This window comes from Coloeus monedula, assembly GCF_965178545.1.
Source record: "Coloeus monedula genome assembly, chromosome: 22".
NCBI classification, from domain to species: Eukaryota; Metazoa; Chordata; class Aves; order Passeriformes; family Corvidae; genus Coloeus; species Coloeus monedula.
The window spans coordinates 7,732,380-7,751,701 of record NC_138802.1 but is presented as its reverse complement, the minus strand read 5'-3'; the positions used below and the strand labels follow the sequence as shown (position 1 = coordinate 7,751,701).

Below are 19,322 nucleotides of genomic sequence, written 5' to 3'. Positions count from 1 at the left end.
GAGAAGAGAATGGCAATGCTGGGGTGGGGGGAGAGTTAAAGGCGCTGGTGGTCCCTGAGCCCCTCCATGTGCATCTCATCCCTCTTCTCGTCCTAATTTTCACCTCCACGGGGCAGCTGGAGCTCATCTCCTCCGGCCGGGGCTCCAGCTGCCCTGGCTTGCCGCAATAATGATTTACTAGCCGGGGGGGGGGGGGGCACTCCCCGCCTCCGCCCCGCGGACCTTGGAGCCGGGGCCTGGCTACGCTGTGGCTTCTCTCCATTGAAAATGTTTTCCCTGGGGTCCTGGCTCCCGGCGTTGCCCGGACTGGCGTGGGGCTGGGCACTGCTGGATGCACTCCTGCAAGGTGAGATCCCCCGATGGTGGCCCGGGGACAGCCTGGGGACAGCCCAGGGAACACCAGTGACCCACTACTGCCTTTCCCCACAGGGCTGGTGGGTGCCTGTGCCGTCTCGGTGCTCTGCAGCCTCCTGAAGGTTTATCTCTACATCCAGTGCGTGAAGTAAGCACCAGTCCTTTGTCCCCTCGGAGGAGGGAGGTTGGTTTTGGGGATCTGATTTGGGGATCTGCTGTTGGAGGATGGCTCTTGGCACCCAGGGGTGCAGGGCAGGGGCTGCAGCCTCTGCTGCAAAGCACAGAGGGGGCTGTCACTAAGGCTGTCACCCCATTTTGGGTGACATCCCCCCTGGCTCAGCATTCCTCCCCTGCTGTCCCCAGCAATCCGGAGAGGCAGGTGGAGAAGGAGGCGATCGCGTCGCAGCGGCCGCTGCTGGAGCCGCTGCACGTGCTGGTGCTGACCGGTGTCCTGGCCCTGGTGGGCTCCCGTGTGGCCGCGCTGGTGGTGCTGGAGTTCTCCCTGCGTGCCATCTCCACCGTGCTCTCCCTCGGCAAGGTGAGGTGGCATGGGGGAAACTGAGGCACGGTGAGGTGTGGTGTGGATGGAGCTGGGAAATTGTGGATTTGTTCAGCACCCACAGGGGATGGAGGGGCTGTGCTGTGGAGGGGGCCGTGTGTCCCTTTGCACCTGAGCCAGGTGTGCCCAAGTGGGCAGGAGGCCGATGGCACCTGGCTGGTCCCAGTATGGGCACAGGCCCAGGGCAGTGCCTGTCCCTGGTGCTGGCACTGCTGGGACACCTCCAGTTCTGGGACCTTTGTGATGAGGACACTTAGGGGCTGCAGCATATCCAGAGATGGGAACAGAGCTGGGGAAGGGGCTGGAGCGCCAGAAGCAGCTGAGGGAGCTGGGAAAGGGGCTCAGCCTGGAGAAAGGGAGGTTCAGGGGGGACCTTCTGCCTCTGCACAACTCCCTGACAGGAGTGGGGGTTGGGGTCTGGTCCCAGGGAAAAAGGGACAGGATGAGAGAAAATGGCCTCAAGCTGAACCAGGGGAGGTTTAGATTGGATATTGGGAAAAAGCCTTCATGGAAAAGGCGCTCAGGCACTGGCACAGACTGCCCAGAGCAGTGCTGGAGGCCTCGTCCTGGGAAGGGTCCAACAGGTGCTTGGATGAGGCACCTGGGGACATGTTTAGTGGTGAACGCGGCAGTGCTGGGGGAAGGGTTGGACTCGTTGATCTTGGAGGTCTTTTCCAACCTCACCAATTCCGTGATGCCACGACCCCCGTGCTGCTTTGCAGGGCGCCCACAGCAGCCAGCTCTACCTGCTGTGCCAGTACTCGCTGGGCTGCGGGGTGTCCTGCGGCCTCAGCTTCCTGCTGGAGGGGGCTCCGCACCGGAGCTGGAACCTGGCGCTGGCGGCGGGGCTGGCGGGGCTGCTGGCGCTGCACGCCCGGCGCCTGGCCCGGCACGTCTGCGCCCTGTACGAGCTGCACAGCCGGGCGCGCTACTGCGGCGTCTGCATCCTGCTGCTGGCCGCCGGGCACGGCATCCCGCGCCTGCTGCGCAACGCCCTGGCCCTCACCTTCGCCGTGGCCGACCTGGCCGCCGTGGAGCTCATCAACCGCGACTTCCTGTCCACAAGCGAGGCCGTGCGGTTCTGGACACCGCTGACCATCTGCTACACCCTGCTGGTCGTCTACATGCAGGGTGCGTGGGGGGCTGGCCCGCTATGGGGGGCTCCGGGGGGTACGTGGGGCTGTGTGGGGTCTGTTGGGGGTGTAATGGGGGGTATGTGGGGGATGCTGGGGGTGTGTGGGGCCACTGGAGGCCACCTGTGGCTGTATAGGGGGCAGATGGGGGGTACTGGGAGTATGTAGGGGGTACATAGGGTGTCCTTAGGCTGTATAGGTGGTATATATAGTACATGCTGGGGGTGTATCGTGCACATATGGGGCATCCTGGGGGTCTGTCGGAAGTATACGGTGCATTCTGGGGATATATGGGGTGTCCTGGCGGTCTGTAGAGGGTGTATGTATATAAATCCTGGGTGTTCGTAGAGAGTACTGGGGGTGTGTAGAGAGTATGTGGGATGTCCTGGGGGTACCTGGTGTGCCCTGGGACCGTATAGGGGGTCCACGGGATGTACTGAAGGTATAGCGGGTACATGGGCTATATGTGAAGCCACCCCATAGCACCCCTGGAATGCTTGGTGTCCCCATTGTGGGGCTGGGAAGGTCCCCGTGTCCCTGTGGTGGCTCCCCAATGCCGTGTCCTCGCAGAGGAGCCCCGGCAGAGCACGGGCAGGGGGCTGGTGTTCCGGACCGTGGTGGTGCGCATGGGCGGCCTCTTCATCCTCCTCCTCACCGTGGGCCGATGGACCGACATCCTGCACGTCTTCGTGTCGTTCCTGGGGGAGCTCTGGTGCCTGCTCTGCTCCGGGGTCCTGCTGGAGTCCTGCTGGAGGCAGGTGAGAGGGGGGGACAGCTCCCTGCCACGACGCTGCGTGAGGGTGAGGGGCTGGCGGCAGCCCCGAGGCCACGATGGGGGCCTTTCTACTTCTCTCTTTCCATCTCCCACAGGATTTTGCCCATCAGCCTCGCTTGGATAGTTCATCGGGATCTGGATCGGAGCAGACGTCCCGATGAGCCGCGGGGTGTAACCAGACAGCAGAAATTCAGGGTGGCTTCACCGGGCACCCCCAGAATCCCCCCGTTGCAGATCCCCCATGGGGACTAAGGAAAAAAGGCCTCCTGGAAGGCATCCATGGGATGGAGGAGGTCAGGGGAAAGACTCACATGGCCCCTGGTTTTTGGGGGGACCCCATAAGGTTGCAGCACTGCTGGGGTTTGTTCTCTGATCACAGTGGGACTGCGGGATGCTGATGGGTGTCCCATCCTCGCTGGCTGCAGGGCCACACTGTCACAGCACAGGGCCTCTAGGGGGTTACAAATCTCAGAAAATAAAGTTTTTTCCAGCAAAATCCATGGGTGGAGCAAGCTGAGGTCCCGTTGTGCCGAAGAGGCAACTTGGGATGGTGGTGGTACAGCTTTTTGAGGGAGGTGGGTAGAACTCCTCCTTGGGAAGGGAAACTGAGGCAGAGTGGGGTGACCCTCTGGGAAGTACCCCTGTGCCTCAGTTTCCCCCTGGCTGCAGCCTGCTGTGCTGTGCCAGGGGGCAACAGGCCCTGTGAAGGTGGGGTGCAGTTTGGGAAGCGGGGGTTCTGGCTGCCTGGGCATGGGCCCCCAATGCGGGGGGGAGCAGGAAGGGGTCTGGGGGCACCAGGGGCTCTATAGGGGTATATGGGGCACCCTGGGGCTCTAGGGGGGCACATGGGTGTCCTGAGGGTGCATAGAAGAAATATGGGGCATTTTGGGGATGGAGCTGTATGGGGGGGGTAACTGGGGCAGTATTGGGGGGATAGGGCTTATCCTGGGGGTATGTGGAGGTATTAAGGCTGTATCGGGGTACACAGGCACCCCAGGGGTGTATGGGGGGCTCATGGGGCACGCCGGGAGGCTGGGTGCCCTGAGGGGGTGTGGGGCTCTCACCTGGGAGGGGGTAATCCCAGAGCATATAAGGGCACCCGCGGGGCCTAGGGCACCCCGGGGTAGGTGGGGCACCCTGAGGACAGACGGGGCACCCGTGGAGCACTTTGGGGTGCATGGGACAGTCGGGATGCATGGGGCACCCTAAGGACACGTGCCCCCCTCTGCCTCCGCCCGGGGCTGTGGGGCAGGCAGGGGGGAGGAGGAAGGGAGGTGGAAGAGGAGGAGGGAGGAAGGGGCGGTGATGCCGGGCGGCTCTGCCTTCCCGCTGCCCCCGCCGCGCCCGCGGAGCGCACGGAGGGACCCGCACCGGCTCCCCAGGTAGGGGACAGGGACGGGGACGGGGACAGGGTCACCCCCGAAGGGCTGCAGGGCCACCCCCGGGCAGGCGAACCCCCCGGGCAGGGAACCTCGCCCGCAAGGTACGAACCCCCCAGGTAGGGGACCGGGGCCACCTCAGGTAGGGACCACCCCAGGAAGGGGAGAGGGGACACCCCAATATGGGACACGGGACCCCCCGCGTGATGAGATAAGGACTGCAGAGCCTTCCTGGGATGAGACAAGGGGACCAAGAGCCACCCCCAAGGAGGGGACTGGGGACTCTCCCAGGGAGGGGATGGGGGACTCCCAGGCAGGGGGACACAGTGGGGCCACCGCCCCATAAGAGACAGGGCACTCCCAGGTAGGGGACAGGGAGCTGTGGGGCTGCATGGTGGGACACAGGGGATGGCAGGGGGGCTGCAAGGCCCACCCCCCAGGTGGGGGACAAGAGGACAGTGGCACCACTCGGGGTGGGGGGAGAAGGGACACCAAGCGTTGTGTCCCCCCATCCCATCCCTTTTTCCTTGGGCATCCTCGGGGCACCCTCTGACAGGTCCCCGGGGCAGGGGACAGAGTTGAGGTGCAGCTCTTGAGGGCTGTGTCCCATCCCACTTTTGGGGGGTGTGGGGATACCCCACAAGTGGCCCTATCCCCATCAATCCCACCTGAGCTCCCATCCCAGGGGATTTTAGGGAAACCGGGGCTGTTCCCTCCCAGTGTGGCCTTGGCCACCCCAAACCAGGATGGAGCTACATGGGGAAGGGGGACCCCCATTAATGCACCCCTCAAGCCTCGACCAGCCCGGTGGCCCCCGGCTGGGGGGGACCCGGGGGTGCCGTCACGGGGCCGCCGGGATGCCGTCAGCCCCGGCACAAAGAGGAATGCGATGAGCACATGGTTCTCATTAACCCCGGAGAAATTTTTTTTTTCTTTTTTAGGTTGGTTTTTAAAAATGATTATTATTTTCTTCCCCCCCCCCCCCCCTCCCCCCCCCCAGTTTTCCGCAGCTCTGCTGGGGAGGAGGAAAAGCGGCGGCTCCAGTGGGTGAGGAGTTGGGCGAAGGCCGGTAGCGCCGGAGCCCGTCCGGGGTTTTGCCGGCGGGGAGGGAGGGAAAGAGGGAGCGAAGTGCTCGGGGTTCTTTTTCCTCTTTAATCCCTTCCCTGCTTGAGTCAGAGGCTGAAGTCACCGGCAGGAACATCCCGAAGCTTTTCCCCCACCTCGGGGAGTCTGTCTGCCCCTGAAAGGATGTGCTGACCGCCGTGAGTGGGATTTTGGGGGAGCGGAGCCGCATGAGACTGGGAACTCATCACACAGGTATTTCTCAAGCTGCCGATTCACCTCAGGGATGAATCCTGCTTCACCAACACAGCGCCCTGACTAAAGCCTCAGGGCTCCCCCCCTTCAAACCATTCCATTTGGGAAGGCAAAGCTTCGCCCCAGCTGCTTTTCCCATTGGGAAGTTGGATAAACAGCCCTTTTCCTTCCTGAGCAGGGTTTCTCAGGATAGGGTGCATCCTGCCTGTGCTGCCGGGTGCTGCTCAGGGGATGTGTCGATGTCGGGGACATGGTGATTCACAGCACGGCACCTCAGTTTACCCACCTGGGAAAATAAAAGGGGGGTTGTGCTGGGCTGGAAGTGACTGGCAGGGAATTGGAGTTAGGGAGGGAGGGAATGGGGATGTAGAAACATTCCAAAAAAGGGGTTGCCAAAGCAAAATCCTATTGCAGCTCTGTTTTTCAAAAGGAAAGGTGGGTTATTTCCTGCTGTTCATGTGGAGTTTAATCACAGGTGAGTGGGAGCAATAAGAGGAAATACAGGGGATTCAAACGCTTATGAAAAGGTGGGATTTGGCCACAGAGGTGTGGAAATGGGAGATACCAGCTGCTGCCTCACCAGGAACTCTGTACCCTGTGTCCTCCCAGGCACGAGACCATTTATTGCTGTGACGTGGGACGGGGTTCCTTCTCCCTTTCCGGGAGAAGGGAGGCGGGTTGATGCCGAAGGGCAACACGGCTGCAGGAGCTGCCAGTGCGCCCGGGAGTTTGACTCTCTTTTTTTCTTATTTTTCCTAGAATTAACCCCTGATCCAGCCCTTCCATGGCTTCAGCAATGTTGCCGGGGAAAGCAGAGAAGAGAATCGCTTCGTCCATTTTCATCACCCTCATGCCACCACGGAGGGACATGGCCACCAAGGAGAAAACCCAACGGGAGCCACAGCCTGATGGTGCCGAGGTCCCTGGCACCCATCACCCCCAGATCCTGCTGTCACCCCCTGCCTTGCCCAATGGAGGTGAGGAGTGTCCATAGGGGGCTGCGAGCAGTGGGGAAGGATGATGACGGGGCCAAGGAGGTTGTGGGGATACTTTGCTAAAGGATGCGCGTGCAGAAGGGGATGTGGGGGTATTTTTGGGGGGGTTATTCCCTAAATCCCTGCACCCATCCCGGGATGGATCCGGCGGCTCCTGGGGAAGGACTGTGTTTGCTCTCCATTGCCGGGTGCTTATCGGTGCTGTTTGTCCCCTCTGGCCATGATGGCGTTTGCTTTTGGGGCAGGTCAGCAAGCGCTGCTGCAAAGCTGTTGGGGCGTTATTGTGACAGGGTGTTATCATGATGGAGTGTTACCGGACATTATTGATCCCCTAAACCCCCCACATCTGTCTGTTGCCACAGAAACCCACCCAGTGGCCCCTGTACCTTCATCCCCACCGGTCCTCACCCTCTCTGAAGTGCCCCAGCCCTTGTCTGCGGAGGCGCTGGGTCTGGCACTGCAGCAACTGGACATTGCAGCACCTGCCACCCTCCAGGTGAGGATAACAGGGTGCAGACCCCCAGTGCCTCAGTTTCCCCACCTGCAAGGGCATAAGTAACATGGCTTTGCCTTTCCCCACTTGCCAGGCCCCTTCCACCTGCCCTGCTGAATTGAAGCCGCCCACATTTTGCCAGGAGCAAGCAGGCAAGCAGCAGTGGCAGGATGCAAATGGGTACCCAGAGAGGGACAGCTCCAGAGGTAAGGGGAGACCCAGCTGTGCACAGGCTCATCCCCACTTGGGGAAACTGAGGCACGCAGCTCCGAACCACTCTCCCTGCTTCTTGCAGACATCTGTGCCTTCTGCCACAAAGTGCTGGGGCCCCAGGAGCCGACGGTGGAGGCGATGCGGAAGCAGTACCACCCTGACTGCTTCACCTGCCGCACGTGCCACCGGCTCCTGGCCGGGCAGCGCTACTTCCAGAGAGATGGGTGCCCCATGTGTGACACCTGCTTCCAGGTACCCATCCTCCTTCAGGGAAAACCAGCACCCTTGGAACTTCCCTTGGGGCATGGGCTGGTGTCTCATGGCATGTGTTCCCTGAATTCCAGGCCACGCTGGAGAAATGTGCCAAGTGCCAGGGGCTGATCACGGAGCACATCATCCGTGCCCTGGGCAAGGGCTACCATCCCAGCTGCTTCTCCTGCGCTGCGTGCAGCCGGGCCATCGGCACCGAGAGCTTTGCTGTGGACGAGCAGGGTGACGTGTACTGCGTGCCCGACTTCTACAGGTGGGCAGTGGGGGAGTGTCTCCCACACTGGGAGTTGGGTTTGGCTTGTCCCCGTCACCCGGCAAGGCTCACGCTGCTTCCGCTTGCTCCCATCAGGAAATACGCTGCGGTGTGCAGCGCCTGCGAGCGCCCCATTGTCCCCCACGAGGACGAGGACACCTACAAGATCGAGTGCCTGGGACGCAGCTTCCACGAGAGCTGCTACCGCTGTGAGGTATGGCCCCGGGGGTTGGGGAGGGCCCCCAAAGCCTAGGAGGTGGCACTGAGCCTTGGCTGAGCACGGACACACGGGATGGCAGCACCCACGGTTGTTTTTTAGCCCCCAGTTTATCTTACCAGTAATGGGGAGAGGGAAAATAAATAAATTGGGTGGTGGTGATGATGATGATGTGTTTGGAGAGCTTCAGCTTTGCACACTTTTGATGTAATTTGTCACTTTTTCGGAGTGCTGGTGGGTTTTGCAGGGAAAGTAGGATGTAACACAACACGGGGACCGCTAAAATGTGGCTTCCTTTCCCCCTCTTGCCCTCAGAGCTGCAGGATGCCCTTGTCGCCAGAGCTGACAGAGAATGGGTGCTACCCCCTGGACGACCACCTCCTCTGCAAGTCCTGCCACGTCCGCTGGCGCAACGAGTCATCCTGCTGAGACCCTGCAGCTCATCAATCTCCCTCTTCTAGTGCCAGACACCAAAAAGGGGGTGCTCCCACTGGGATGCGCCCCGTGGCTGACCCTGGGTGTTTGCTGCACCTCCAAATTACTGCAGAACTGGGTTTTCATCACCAAAATGTCCCCAGGACCCTGACCCAGTGGGCTGGCAGGGTGGAGAATTGTGGATATGTCCCGGCACAGCTCTGCGCTCATCATGAACATAAAATGCCCTGACAGAGCAGCAATGGCAGAGGAGTGAAGGTTTTAATCTGTATTTCTTTTTTTAAACTCCTTTTTCAAGGCCAGTTTGGTTTTCTTGGGTGGTGGTTCTTTCTTCTTGAGCTTCCTTGGGGTTTCACTGAAGTGTTTCTCTCTGTGGAGAGAGGGCACTGATTTAGTTACTCAAAGTCAAATAAAACCCCAAGTTTAAAAACTCTCATTCCTTTCATCCACCCTGCATTCCAAACCTATCAAATCCAAGTTTAAAAATAAGGAAAAAAAGCTGGTTTTGGATTTTCTAGGCGTGGCAAGAGTCGGGTCACTCAGGTCCATAACAGTTGATTTTGGAGTGTAGCGATTTGGCAGATGCTGCTGTCACCTGGGGGAGAGGTGAGTTGGTTTTTAGGGTGGATTTGGGATTTGGCGATGTGCCGCAGTGTTGATAAAAGGGGTTTTGGTGTGGTTTGAGGTTTTTTTTGCTGACTGACTGTCCTGAAGCCGGTAGAGGGCAGCCAGAGCACGAATTCCTCCATCAGGCACCAAAACTCGAGCTAAAAGCATCCCGGAGGGCCGGGATGCGGGGAAAGATGGACAGCCCCATTTCTGCATGTTATCCAAGATTCTATCGCTCTGCCAGTGGAAGCTTTTTGATCTTCTCTCAGTCCAGGCCTCAAACCAGCAGAAACGTTTCTCAGCGTGCCCAACATCTGTGCAACCGATGTTGCTGGTGCTTAGTGGTTTTGTTTGCGAGGGCGTTGCAAACCACGCAGAGAAACTTTTTAACTTTCTTTTTAACCAAAAGTGCTTAAAAAGCCACAAATCAAGAGCAGAAAATAGCAAGAGCATGTGAGATGATGTTTAATGCTTTCCTGATGGAAAATGGGAGCTGTAAGTAAAGAAAACAACCACCAGACCAGCAGCTCCTGGGTCACATACAACATCTCTCCAGCGTGTGCCATCTTTATGAGTGAAGGGGTTAATGTTGGTTAATTAATCACATCAATAACTATTTCCTGATGACTCTTCCCCGTCTACAAAGCTTATTACTCAGCGTTCGTTAACGAGCATCTCCGGGCCATCAATCAGGTCATAACTTGCTTTAAACATATTTATAAATAAGTTGTGGTCTGTCCCAGTCACGTAAGTTGGTGGCTTTGGGTCCAGTTGGGTGGGAACTCCTTGTCCCATGCCAGGAAATTCCTGTGCTCCATGTCAGCTCTCACTTTCCAAAGCTTCTTGCACTGTGAGGAAAATCTGGCATCAAAATGATGCTTAAAAAGTAAAAAGGCATCAAAATGATGCTAAAAAAGTAAAAAGATGTGGCAGTGGCCAAAGGGAGCAGGAAAAAGAAGGTCCAGAGGGCAAGGGCTGCTTGCTTTTTGTAATATGGATATTTTTCCACGCAAGGTTTTTGGGGAGGATGGAAGTGCAACGCTGAGTGGTGTTTTGGATGTGTTATTGCAAACTGCGCTACCCTTCCGCAGAGGAATGGTGGGAAGGAGTTGGGTATTTCCCCCTTGGAGCCTTCCAGGATGGGCTGTTGGCACTGGGACTGCGGAATTTTTGGCTGGAGGTAGGCAGGGAAATGCTTTTATTTACAGGCAGCCTTGGAGAAGGTCCTGGAAAGCAGGGAGAAAGGCAAGGCACTGCTGGAGAGTTTGGCAGCATGGTGAAGGGATGTGACGTGGCCAGATTTGGCGTGATTTTTCAGGAGTGGAGGGTGACAAGGGACAGGGATACATGGACACACGTAAAAGGCTGATTTAAGCCATCTTCTTCCCAGATAAAGGGAAAAGCACTATGAGCTGAGGTGCGGGGATCACTGCTTTGCCTGAAAAGCCTCCCTCGGGAGGAGCTCGAGGAATTCTGAGCTGCATGCAGGAGATCCTGCAGGGGTGAGACTGCAGGAGCTGGATCCTGTCCCACTGCCGAGCAAACGCAGATTGGCTGCAATGGCTCAGCCTGTCCTTGGGCTTCTCACCCCGTCACAAGTTCTTCTGCAAGCACCCAGGTCTGCAAAAATAAACCAACCACATATCCTGCCTGGAAAAATAACATTTTGGGGCTCCAAAGCTTGGTGGAGTCCCCACCGGGACCACCCAGGTGTAAAACCCACTCGATGTCCCTCCTCTTGTCCCTGTAGCAGTGCCAAAGGGCAGCGAGGATCCCAGCGCTCTGAACTGCTCTGGCCCTTCCCTTGGCTGCTGCAATAGCCCCGTCAGCTCTTGCAATCCCTGTTGGCAGGCCGAGGAGAGCGGGAAGGACCTGGCTGCCTTCCAAGGAGCAGCAAATGCAAATATTTCCTCACTTCAGGCTGGGTGCGGCCCGCGGATAAAATTTCCTCGGGCTTTCCCAGCGAAGGCATCTGATATCTTGCTCTGCTGTGAGGCCAACTTGCTCCCAGGAATACAATGGTGCATCCCATAAAAAAACCCCAAAGGTTATCTTTTTACAACTCAAAGGACTGCCCGATTTTTTAGAAAGAGGTTTTGAATTGAAGAAGGAGCTGCCAGACACAGCTGTAGTGGTTTTAAATTAGTGGTTTAAGTGTTGTTTCATTAAAAAAACCCAACCCTTTTTGCAGGTTTCTTTGGAAAATGGAAGATTTATAGTGTGGCACAAGGAAAGTGGGATGATAGAGGGGCTGGAAAAGGTGCTGGGAACAGGGTTGGGTGCTGGTGTTGGTTTTTCCTCAAATAAGATAGAAAGAGCTGCAAGAAAACTGGGTGTTTCCTTTGGAGCCCAGGTTAATGGCAGCCACATCCCAGCCGGCTCCCTGCAGCGTTGTTCTTCCCCATAGAGCATTCAGACTTATTTTCTGCACTTTCCTGTCTTTGACACAGCCTAAAAAAATTATATTTCTTAAATGGAAAGCAGTCTGATCCTGCTGATTCTGGGAGAGACAAAAACCAGCAGGGATTATAGCAGGAACAGCCCAAGTCTGGATTTCTCCAGCTCATGCAGCACAGGTGGGATATATACATATACATAAATATCTCTCTATATATATTTAAAATATATATATATATAATTGTATGCTAATATTCTCCTTTTTCCCCAATTTTCCTGGCAAAATGGAACCACCCACTGCCACACTGTAGTTTTAAAACACATTGGTTTTGATAGCAGGAGGGGAAAGAGATGAGGTGAGTGCGCAAGCGCGTTACCAGGCTGCGAGTGCTACACTGGCTTCTTTATAAAATAAAGGATAAAAAGCCCAACCCACCCTATTTCTGAAAACAGATGCATAGCACATGCCTGCAAGCAGCGTTTTGCTATTTCATGTCCCAGATTTCCTTCATTGTATCAGTGATTACAGCATCCTGCAGCCCTGTTTCCTGAAAATTACCGATTTTCACCCATACTTGGCTTTGAGTGCTTCAAGTTATATCTTTATTTTGCTGGAACGTCCACTAGAGCAGTGTGAGTGAGGTGTTTTATTAAAATAAAAACATGGATATTTTTCGAAGAGGTTATCCCCTTTGTCAAGGTGGATTATTGACCTCAGGGATTTATCACTGGTGTAAAGAAGTGGAGAAGGACGAGGAATAAATATATATAATGTAATAATATATCCCTTAATTCTCAGTGCGGCTAAACTTTTCCTCACAGCCAAACTGGGGAATATGCTTTAATCTCATTTATTGGATTGCTTCGTCTGAGTATGGATTTTATTTTTTTTTTTTTTTTTTTCCTGAAGCTATCGGGCTCTAGACGGGGAGTTAAGGACAAAGTCTTTCGTGAGGAAAAAGAGAAATCCCTGAAGAAAAAAGAAAAAACGAGGAGGAAAAGGAGGGTTTGGGCTGACAAAAGGCGGCGCCGGCCGGGGCTGCCCCTCAGGCGCTGCCCCCCCGCGCTCGCTTCACAAAATGGCCGCCCGGCGGGGCCGCAGGAGCGGCACTGAGGCGACAAAATGGCGGCGGGCGGAGAGCGGGGGGAACGACGGGCGAGGAGCGGCGGCGGGGTCGGAGCGGCACGGGCACGGCGGAGGGGCTCTGATCCTGTGTGAATCCCCTTCGGGCGGGCGGCGAAAGAGTTGTGGGTGAAACCTGACCTTCTTCTTCTTCCCCATCCCTCCTGCCCTTTTCTCCTCGCCTCCTGTGAAAAAGGATGTGAAAATGGCCAGAAATGGCGCATTTTCATTCAGCCACGGCAGAGCCCCCGGTTTTCTCCCCTCACCTCAGGCCACCGCTGCCTCACCCCTACTCCCCCCCGGTCCCGCAGTGTTACCCTTAAAATGTTATTTTATCCCTCACAGCCAAAGGTTTTTGGCCCAGAATTGCGCTTTCCACACGCCACTCACCCTCCCCTTCATCATCACCACACGCACCCCCAAGGTGGGTAGTTTTATGCCTAATTCTCTGCTTTTCCACCGCTTTTGTCCTTTGCAGGGGTTGAAGCCGCCATCTCCCGCTCTCTTCACGGCATGGAAAATCCCCAAAAGTGCTTAGGGGAAAAAAAAAAAAACCCAAACCACCGAGAAAAAAAAAGTCCCAAACGCCCGAGGATTGATTTATCATCGGAGCCGGAGTGGTGTGGGAAGAAGCCATCGCTGCTCGCCTGCTCCCCACAACAGTTTGCCCGCCATTCGCTTAATTAAAATAATATATTGGTGTGATCAGACGTGGTAATACCATTTAAAAAAAACCCCAAATCCCGTAACATCCACACGCTCGTTGTTGGAGGCTGCAGCCAAGGTACCACGCTTTTTTTTTTGTTGTTTTAAATATTTTTTTTTAATGTTGCATTACCCTTTTTTTCTGCATCACGGTGTTGTTACAGGCTATAACATTGCCTCATTTCTTAAAAGCTACGTCCCTAAAATACTGGGTTTTTTCCCATAGAATTGCAGATTTAGGCCTATACAGATGCTCTTTTATTTCAGCAGATACAGAAATACTTACATATATAAAAATACAAATGTATAAATACTGCTATAAAGTTCATATTTTTATAGATATGCCCTTTTCCCAGGGATTACTTAGAATATAAAATAAGCCCACACACTTAAAAACTATAATTTAATTATATATAATCACTGTAACTTTGGTCCGTATATATCTTCGATTTTATATACATGTATTACCTTTGTTTTCCTCCATTGGTTTCCTACTACAATGTATCCTAAAAGCAGGAGAAAAAATGCCACCAAAAATAAAAGAAGAAGAATAACAAAAACCAACCCATCTCTTTTTTCACAGTCCATGATGGAAGTTTGTGCCTGAATGTTTTTATTTGTTCCACAGAGATGTAGATTTTCCTTGGGAGATTTGGGAAGGATTATTTTTTAATGAAAAAGAGGAAAAAAAAGACACCCAGAAAAAACAAAAACAAAACAAACAGTGAAAAAGAAACAAAAAGGAAAAGAAGCACAACAAAACCAAACCGCAGTAAGTGAAGCTGCAAACGCAACCGAATAGTCCGGATCAGACAACTCATTGCACAAGAAAAGAGGATAAATGGAACTGCTATGGCCGGCTTTGCTGTAGATCCAGGAGGAGGGATCAGCTCCTTTATCCCACCATCTCGCGCTCCAAACACCACCATTTTTTTTCTTTCTTTTTTTTTTCTCTCTCTTTTTTTTTTTTTTCTTTTTTTTTTTTTTTCATGTGCTGTGTTGGAGCGTTTTGTTTCCAGCCGAGGCGGCTGCACCACCCCCCGACCCGGGGCTGCCAGAGCCGCTCGGGGGGCTTCACTTTTACAGAGATCTCTGTTTTTCCCCGGCCTTGTGCAATCCTCTCCCTTTTATTACAAGGGTTTTTTTTTTCCTCTCCCCTCTGCGGCTATAAAGGTTTCTCTCTCCAGCTTGGCTGCTTATTCCAGAAGTTTCCACGGGGGCGGAGAGCCCCCACTGCGGCGCCTTTGCCGCAGCGCCGGGCAGGAGGAGGAGGATGCGGAGGATGCACCACCTCTCCCTGGCTGGGAGCCTCATTCCAAGCCTCTCCCCCTTGCTCCATTCGCCCAGCCTTGAAAACAGAGCGCTGGGAGGTGTTTGCAACTTGGTGGGTTTTGGGGTTTTTTTTTTATTTTTTTTTTTCTAAATAAATGGAAAGCAGAGCTGTCGCTGATGGAGATGGATGAGGCAGGGCTGGCAGCGCCGCAGCCCTGCTCCGGCGTGGCCATGGCACCGATGGCATAAGTGACCTTTCCCAGGCACTGGGAGGGGGGATTCCCCCCCTGCCCCAGCATGCTCCTGCTCGGAATTCATTTTAAATAGCAGGAGTATTATTTTTTATTTTCCTTCCCCCCTCCCCTTTCTCCTTCACTGTTTTTTTTTTTTTTCTTTTCTGAAGCTTCCTCATGATCTTTTATTTTTTTCCTGTGTGTGTTTTGAATTGCGTTTTAAAATTGCCCAGCTGGAGACAAGGCTTGATTAGAGCTGGAACAATAGCTCCCTTTTATTAATAACGGGAAGGATTTACAATCGTACAGCACCTTCCTTGGAAAGCTTTCCAAACCATTTGCAAACACTCACAAATTTCAGATTGCGCAGCCCTTGGCTGTGAGGTGGGTAAGTATTTAAATGGTGCCACCACCCAAAATCACCTCGGTGGCAAACCTCCATTTCTGAGTGCTTAAAAAGATGACAAATTTGGTTTGGGTTTTTTTGGTGGGGGATGGTGGGGGGCTGGGCTGGGCTGGGGTGGGGTGTGGGTCTGGCTAAAAGCTGTAACCTGAATCTGTAGATGCAGAGTATTTTCTGCGTCCTGGGAACTGGGCTGTTCTCCCTCCAACCATGCAGCTTTCCAGAGCTGAGCTGTGGATTTGCTGCATGTCAGTAAACATCTGCTTATGGATTTTTAAATTTTTTTTTTTTTTAATCCATTCCCTTTTTGCAGTCCCCAAATGACCTCCTGCAGTGCTGCCTTCACTGTAGTTCCACCACAGCTTTGCACTGGAGCACTAATGTGTGTCCCTGCGAGCCAGAGTGACCTTGCTGGGGGGACTGGGCCCACCGAGTGATTCAGGTGCTCTGCTTTGATCCCAAATCCCTGTACCCTGTTTTTTTCCAGCACATCCCCTCACGCAGGGGGATGCTGCCGTTATGGGTTAAAGCTGTTTCATGCCTTATTTTTTTTTTTCCTCTGTGGTTTTTTTTGGGGGGGGGGTGTTTGCCTTTTCTTTTTTTTTTTTTTTTTTGGTCTTGTTGGTTTGGTTTGGTTTTTATTTCCAAGGGAAACAATGTATTGTTTATGTAACTCCCCTCCACAGCAGATCCCTACAAACCACGCAGGGATCCAGGAGTCACCCAGGCAGTGGGATCTGGCCTTGCCAGGAGCATGAGGGACAAGGCTCCAGCCATGTCTGCATGTGTCACACATGGGCCACACAAACCTGCAGTGTTCCTGTGGTTACTTCTGTCTGCAGAGCATGAGTGGGTCCCAGGGTTTCCCCTTCCCACTGCTTGCTGGTTCACAAAGGCTGATGCTTCTGGAAAAAGCTCTGCCTTGTGGCCTTTAAAATAAATAAATAAAGCGGCGCTGCTGTGGATTAGTCATCCTTATTTTTGAAGGAAGCTGTTTGCCAGCGCTGTCCGTATCACGCATGTGCGTGTGAGATGGGAACTCCAGAAGGCTGGTAATGCGCTCTGCTCGCTGCTCCTTGGAGCTCAGCCAGCCGGGCTTCATTGAGCTGTTCCTGGCAGGTGGAAAAACCGACAGTCCAGCTTTCCAGACCTTTCCCTCCTTTTTTTTCAGTGCTGGAATCTGCATTGGCAGGTGTGCAAATGTGGAGATTGTAACAGCAGCAAGTGAGGATGGATGAGCTGTTTTCTGGGGTCACGTCCAACTCTAGAGAAGAACCCGTGGTGATTTATAATTTTTTTCTTGTCTCTGGTAGGTTTTACTCTGAGCTCCACTGTATCTTGTGAGAAGACTGAGTTTGACCCTTTTGGCTACTAAAAATGGTTGTGTTTTTAAACCTCGGTGCTTTTTCCCTTCCCTGTGGTCATGCAGAAGAGCAGGCAGTGCAATTAAACAGTACGGCAAAGGGCAGCTCCCTCCCCCTTTCCCTTTCAAAAAATCCAGAGTTGTGTGTCTTGAACTGCTGCATAGGCAGAAAACATACAAAGCCCTTGTCAGCATTGTGCTGATGTGTGGCACATTAAAAAAAATACACACAAAAGGGGTGGGGAGAGCGGGTGCCTCCAGGGAGCAAAACTGTGGGGCCCCTTTCCCTCCAAGCCTACAGACCTACGTGAGATATTCTATTCCTCCTAATTTTGCTCTGGCAAAGGCAGTGGAGGTTGGAGGGAGTGTTGAACATCTTAAATTGTGTTGATGAAGATCAGGGTCCCCTTGAGTTATAGTTTTTTGTCTGAACTTTCTCCCGCGAGATGCAGCTGGTTTATTACTCCATTTCTCAAAGTCCTGCTCGCTCGCCAGGAATAAGGAAAACGCTTCTTTACTGGGTGTCATTTCTTTTGTTGTGTTGCAAAGGTAATAAAAAGCACCTGGTGCTGGTCTCTCCCAGGTCACACATGACTTGGAGGCACAGCTTCCCGCAGTCATTAGTGCACAGGGAGTGCTGGTGGTCGTTAGCCACCCTTAATGAGGATATCAGCATCGAGATTCCATGGATGCCACTGGCTGACCAGGCCCTGGAGAAGCCTCTTAGGAGAAATGATTTCACTGACTGGTTGCTGCAGGGATTTCTAGCACAGCTACGACTTTATCCTTTTTTTTGGCCAAAATTAAGCACAGGGTGAGGATGAGGTGGCCAGGCCAGATTTCATACCCTGCTCCCTGTGGTAGAGCTGGTGTGTGAACAGTGGCTGTAGCTCCTGTGCCTAAAGCCTTGTTTGGAATTAGCCAGTGTGGACAGGGATTTGGATTTTATTCCCTCATTAGGGCTGTGATGGTTTGGAGATACACCTTGTACTCTTCATAGGCCTTTGCTGGCAGGGAGGTTTGGAGGAGCAAGAAGCTGCCTGTTGGGATGATTCCACATTTTTCAGGCTGGCACACCCTGTGGGACTCTAAATTACTTTCCTTTGGCAGTTTAGGATAAACGAGTGAGAATTGCCTTCTGAATGCTGAACTTTTACCACCCTGAAGAGTTACTCGAGCTACATATGTGATATTTCCAAGCTAAACAAAACCTGAATTTCCAGTGCCAAAGAGCCATACAAACCTCCACTCCTCTGTACAGGAGAAAACCACGGTCCTCCAAACTTTGCTCTTAGCCCAAAGAGTTAAAAAACTGCAGTTTGAGATCTGCAGAGGTGAAAATAAAAGCCAAAGGCAGACGAGAAACTTCTCCCGTGCCATGTTGGAGGAGAGGCTTTCGAGCGCAGCAGGTGTCAATGCGCAAACATTTCTCTTTGTGCTTTCTCTGGAGTGAAGGAGTGAGAACTCCACAGACATGGGGTTGCTCCTCTTAATTTAAACACCCTCATGTTGCTGCGGTATCAAAATGGTGTTTGATGAAACCAAAGCTCAGATGGTGGTGGCTCAGTGGTTTTTTTGTGCTGGGTGTGCTGATCAGTCCAATGTGGAATGTGGGGAGAGCAGCCTGTAGTTTGCAGGTTTGGACTGTGGGGTTTGTGCTAAAGCCTTGTCCTATAACATTTCCAGTGTAATTTCTGAGATTTTTTTAACCCCATTGCACACAGGAAAAAATCACATCTGGATGTAGAGTTAGAACAACAATTAGGTGTTAAAAATGGCAAAGTACAGGATTCAGTGATCTCACCAGGCCTAGGGGATTTATATCCTTTGCAGTTGTCCTGTTTGGGTATCAAATCACATGGAACTAGGGATTTTTTTTGTTTGTTTTCTTTGGTTTTCCCTTAAAATGCAATCTTTTGCAGCCTGGAAGGCCACAGTCCTGTCTAGTGATGAAAGCCCTGTGTTTGGGGAGAACCCTTGTGAGGTGAGCAGACACAGCTCTCTGGCATGTGGTTGTACAGGAGTTTGAGGGCAAGGGAAGGCAGGGCAGAAGCTGGCACTGTGATATTCCTATTTTTTTCCCAACAACAGGCTAAAAAAAGGTGTTATTTCTAATATATCTACCACACCATAAGTGAGAGTAAACTCTTGTGCAGTCCTATGTCGGCATGTGGGATTTGGTTGTGTGGCTCAGCCATCACACTGGGCTCTGCTGCTGAAGAAACCTCTGGTTCTTTGTAGCAAGGAATTTTAAAAACAGAAATGTGCTTTTATATAGAGATAAAAATGGGTTCAGTGTCAACTGAAGTCCAGGGGCCCCTGGTCTATTGGGGCTGTGGGATGTGACTGGTGCTAAGCCACTGGCTAAAATGGTGGCATGTTGTGGTAGCTCCCATCCCTGGCACTGTGGATAACAACACCACAGGGAAGGGCATTGGAAAATAAATTACTAATTTCTGCGTTTCAAAAATGTGAAGGGAGTTTTCTGCACAGAGTCATCTTGTCAGGAAGATCTGGAGCACTAACCCTCAAAAAGAACTGAAATCAAGAGCTTTATTAATATAAATCTGTGCTTTGTGTTGCTTAAGGCTCCAGAACCCGGCTCCGTGCTCCAAGCGTTTTCAGCCCCTAAGCCAATAACCTCTTGGCAACAAATGGGCCTAAATATCAAGCAGCACCAATTCCTTCTTGGAGAAAATGAGCATAAAGCAGAATGGGTAAGCAATAAAATCAGGCCAGTAATTCAGGCTGGCTTAAAAAGGAGATAAAAGCCTAGCTGCAAATTTGATACTCAGCTGCCATAGTGTTCTTTTAATAAATACAA

General features: G+C 53.0%; 2 protein-coding genes and 1 long non-coding RNA gene across 5 annotated transcripts; all 3 read left to right on the top strand.

Annotated features, from left to right (window-relative positions):
- Positions 1-80: 80 nt before the first annotated feature.
- TMEM82 (transmembrane protein 82) lies at positions 81-3,304 on the top strand. Its single transcript, XM_082295655.1, has 6 exons — positions 81-346; positions 430-502; positions 718-892; positions 1,636-2,044; positions 2,617-2,804; positions 2,917-3,304. The coding sequence occupies exons 1-6, from the start codon at positions 268-270 to the stop codon at positions 2,980-2,982; spliced, it is 990 nt and encodes a 329-aa protein (XP_082151781.1). The 5' UTR covers positions 81-267; the 3' UTR covers positions 2,983-3,304.
- A 2,177-nt stretch (positions 3,305-5,481) lies between these two features.
- FBLIM1 (filamin binding LIM protein 1) lies at positions 5,482-8,387 on the top strand (the record flags this gene model as incomplete). Its single annotated transcript, XM_082295645.1, has 8 exons — positions 5,482-5,517; positions 6,277-6,494; positions 6,875-7,008; positions 7,100-7,211; positions 7,301-7,470; positions 7,563-7,741; positions 7,838-7,955; positions 8,274-8,387. Exons 2-8 carry the CDS (start codon positions 6,302-6,304, stop codon positions 8,385-8,387), a joined length of 1,020 nt encoding a protein of 339 aa, XP_082151771.1. The 5' UTR covers positions 5,482-5,517; positions 6,277-6,301.
- A 4,123-nt stretch (positions 8,388-12,510) lies between these two features.
- On the top strand, positions 12,511-16,987 carry LOC309581224. Of its 3 annotated transcripts, none has more exons than XR_014227030.1 (5): positions 12,511-12,647; positions 13,001-13,306; positions 13,856-13,999; positions 15,449-15,577; positions 15,825-16,987. It is a non-coding gene; the product is annotated as an uncharacterized lncRNA (long non-coding RNA). The 3 variants fall into 3 exon arrangements; XR_014227031.1 differs by having other exon boundaries at positions 13,856-15,116; XR_014227032.1 differs by having other exon boundaries at positions 13,856-15,120.
- The last annotated feature ends 2,335 nt before the right edge of the window (positions 16,988-19,322 follow it).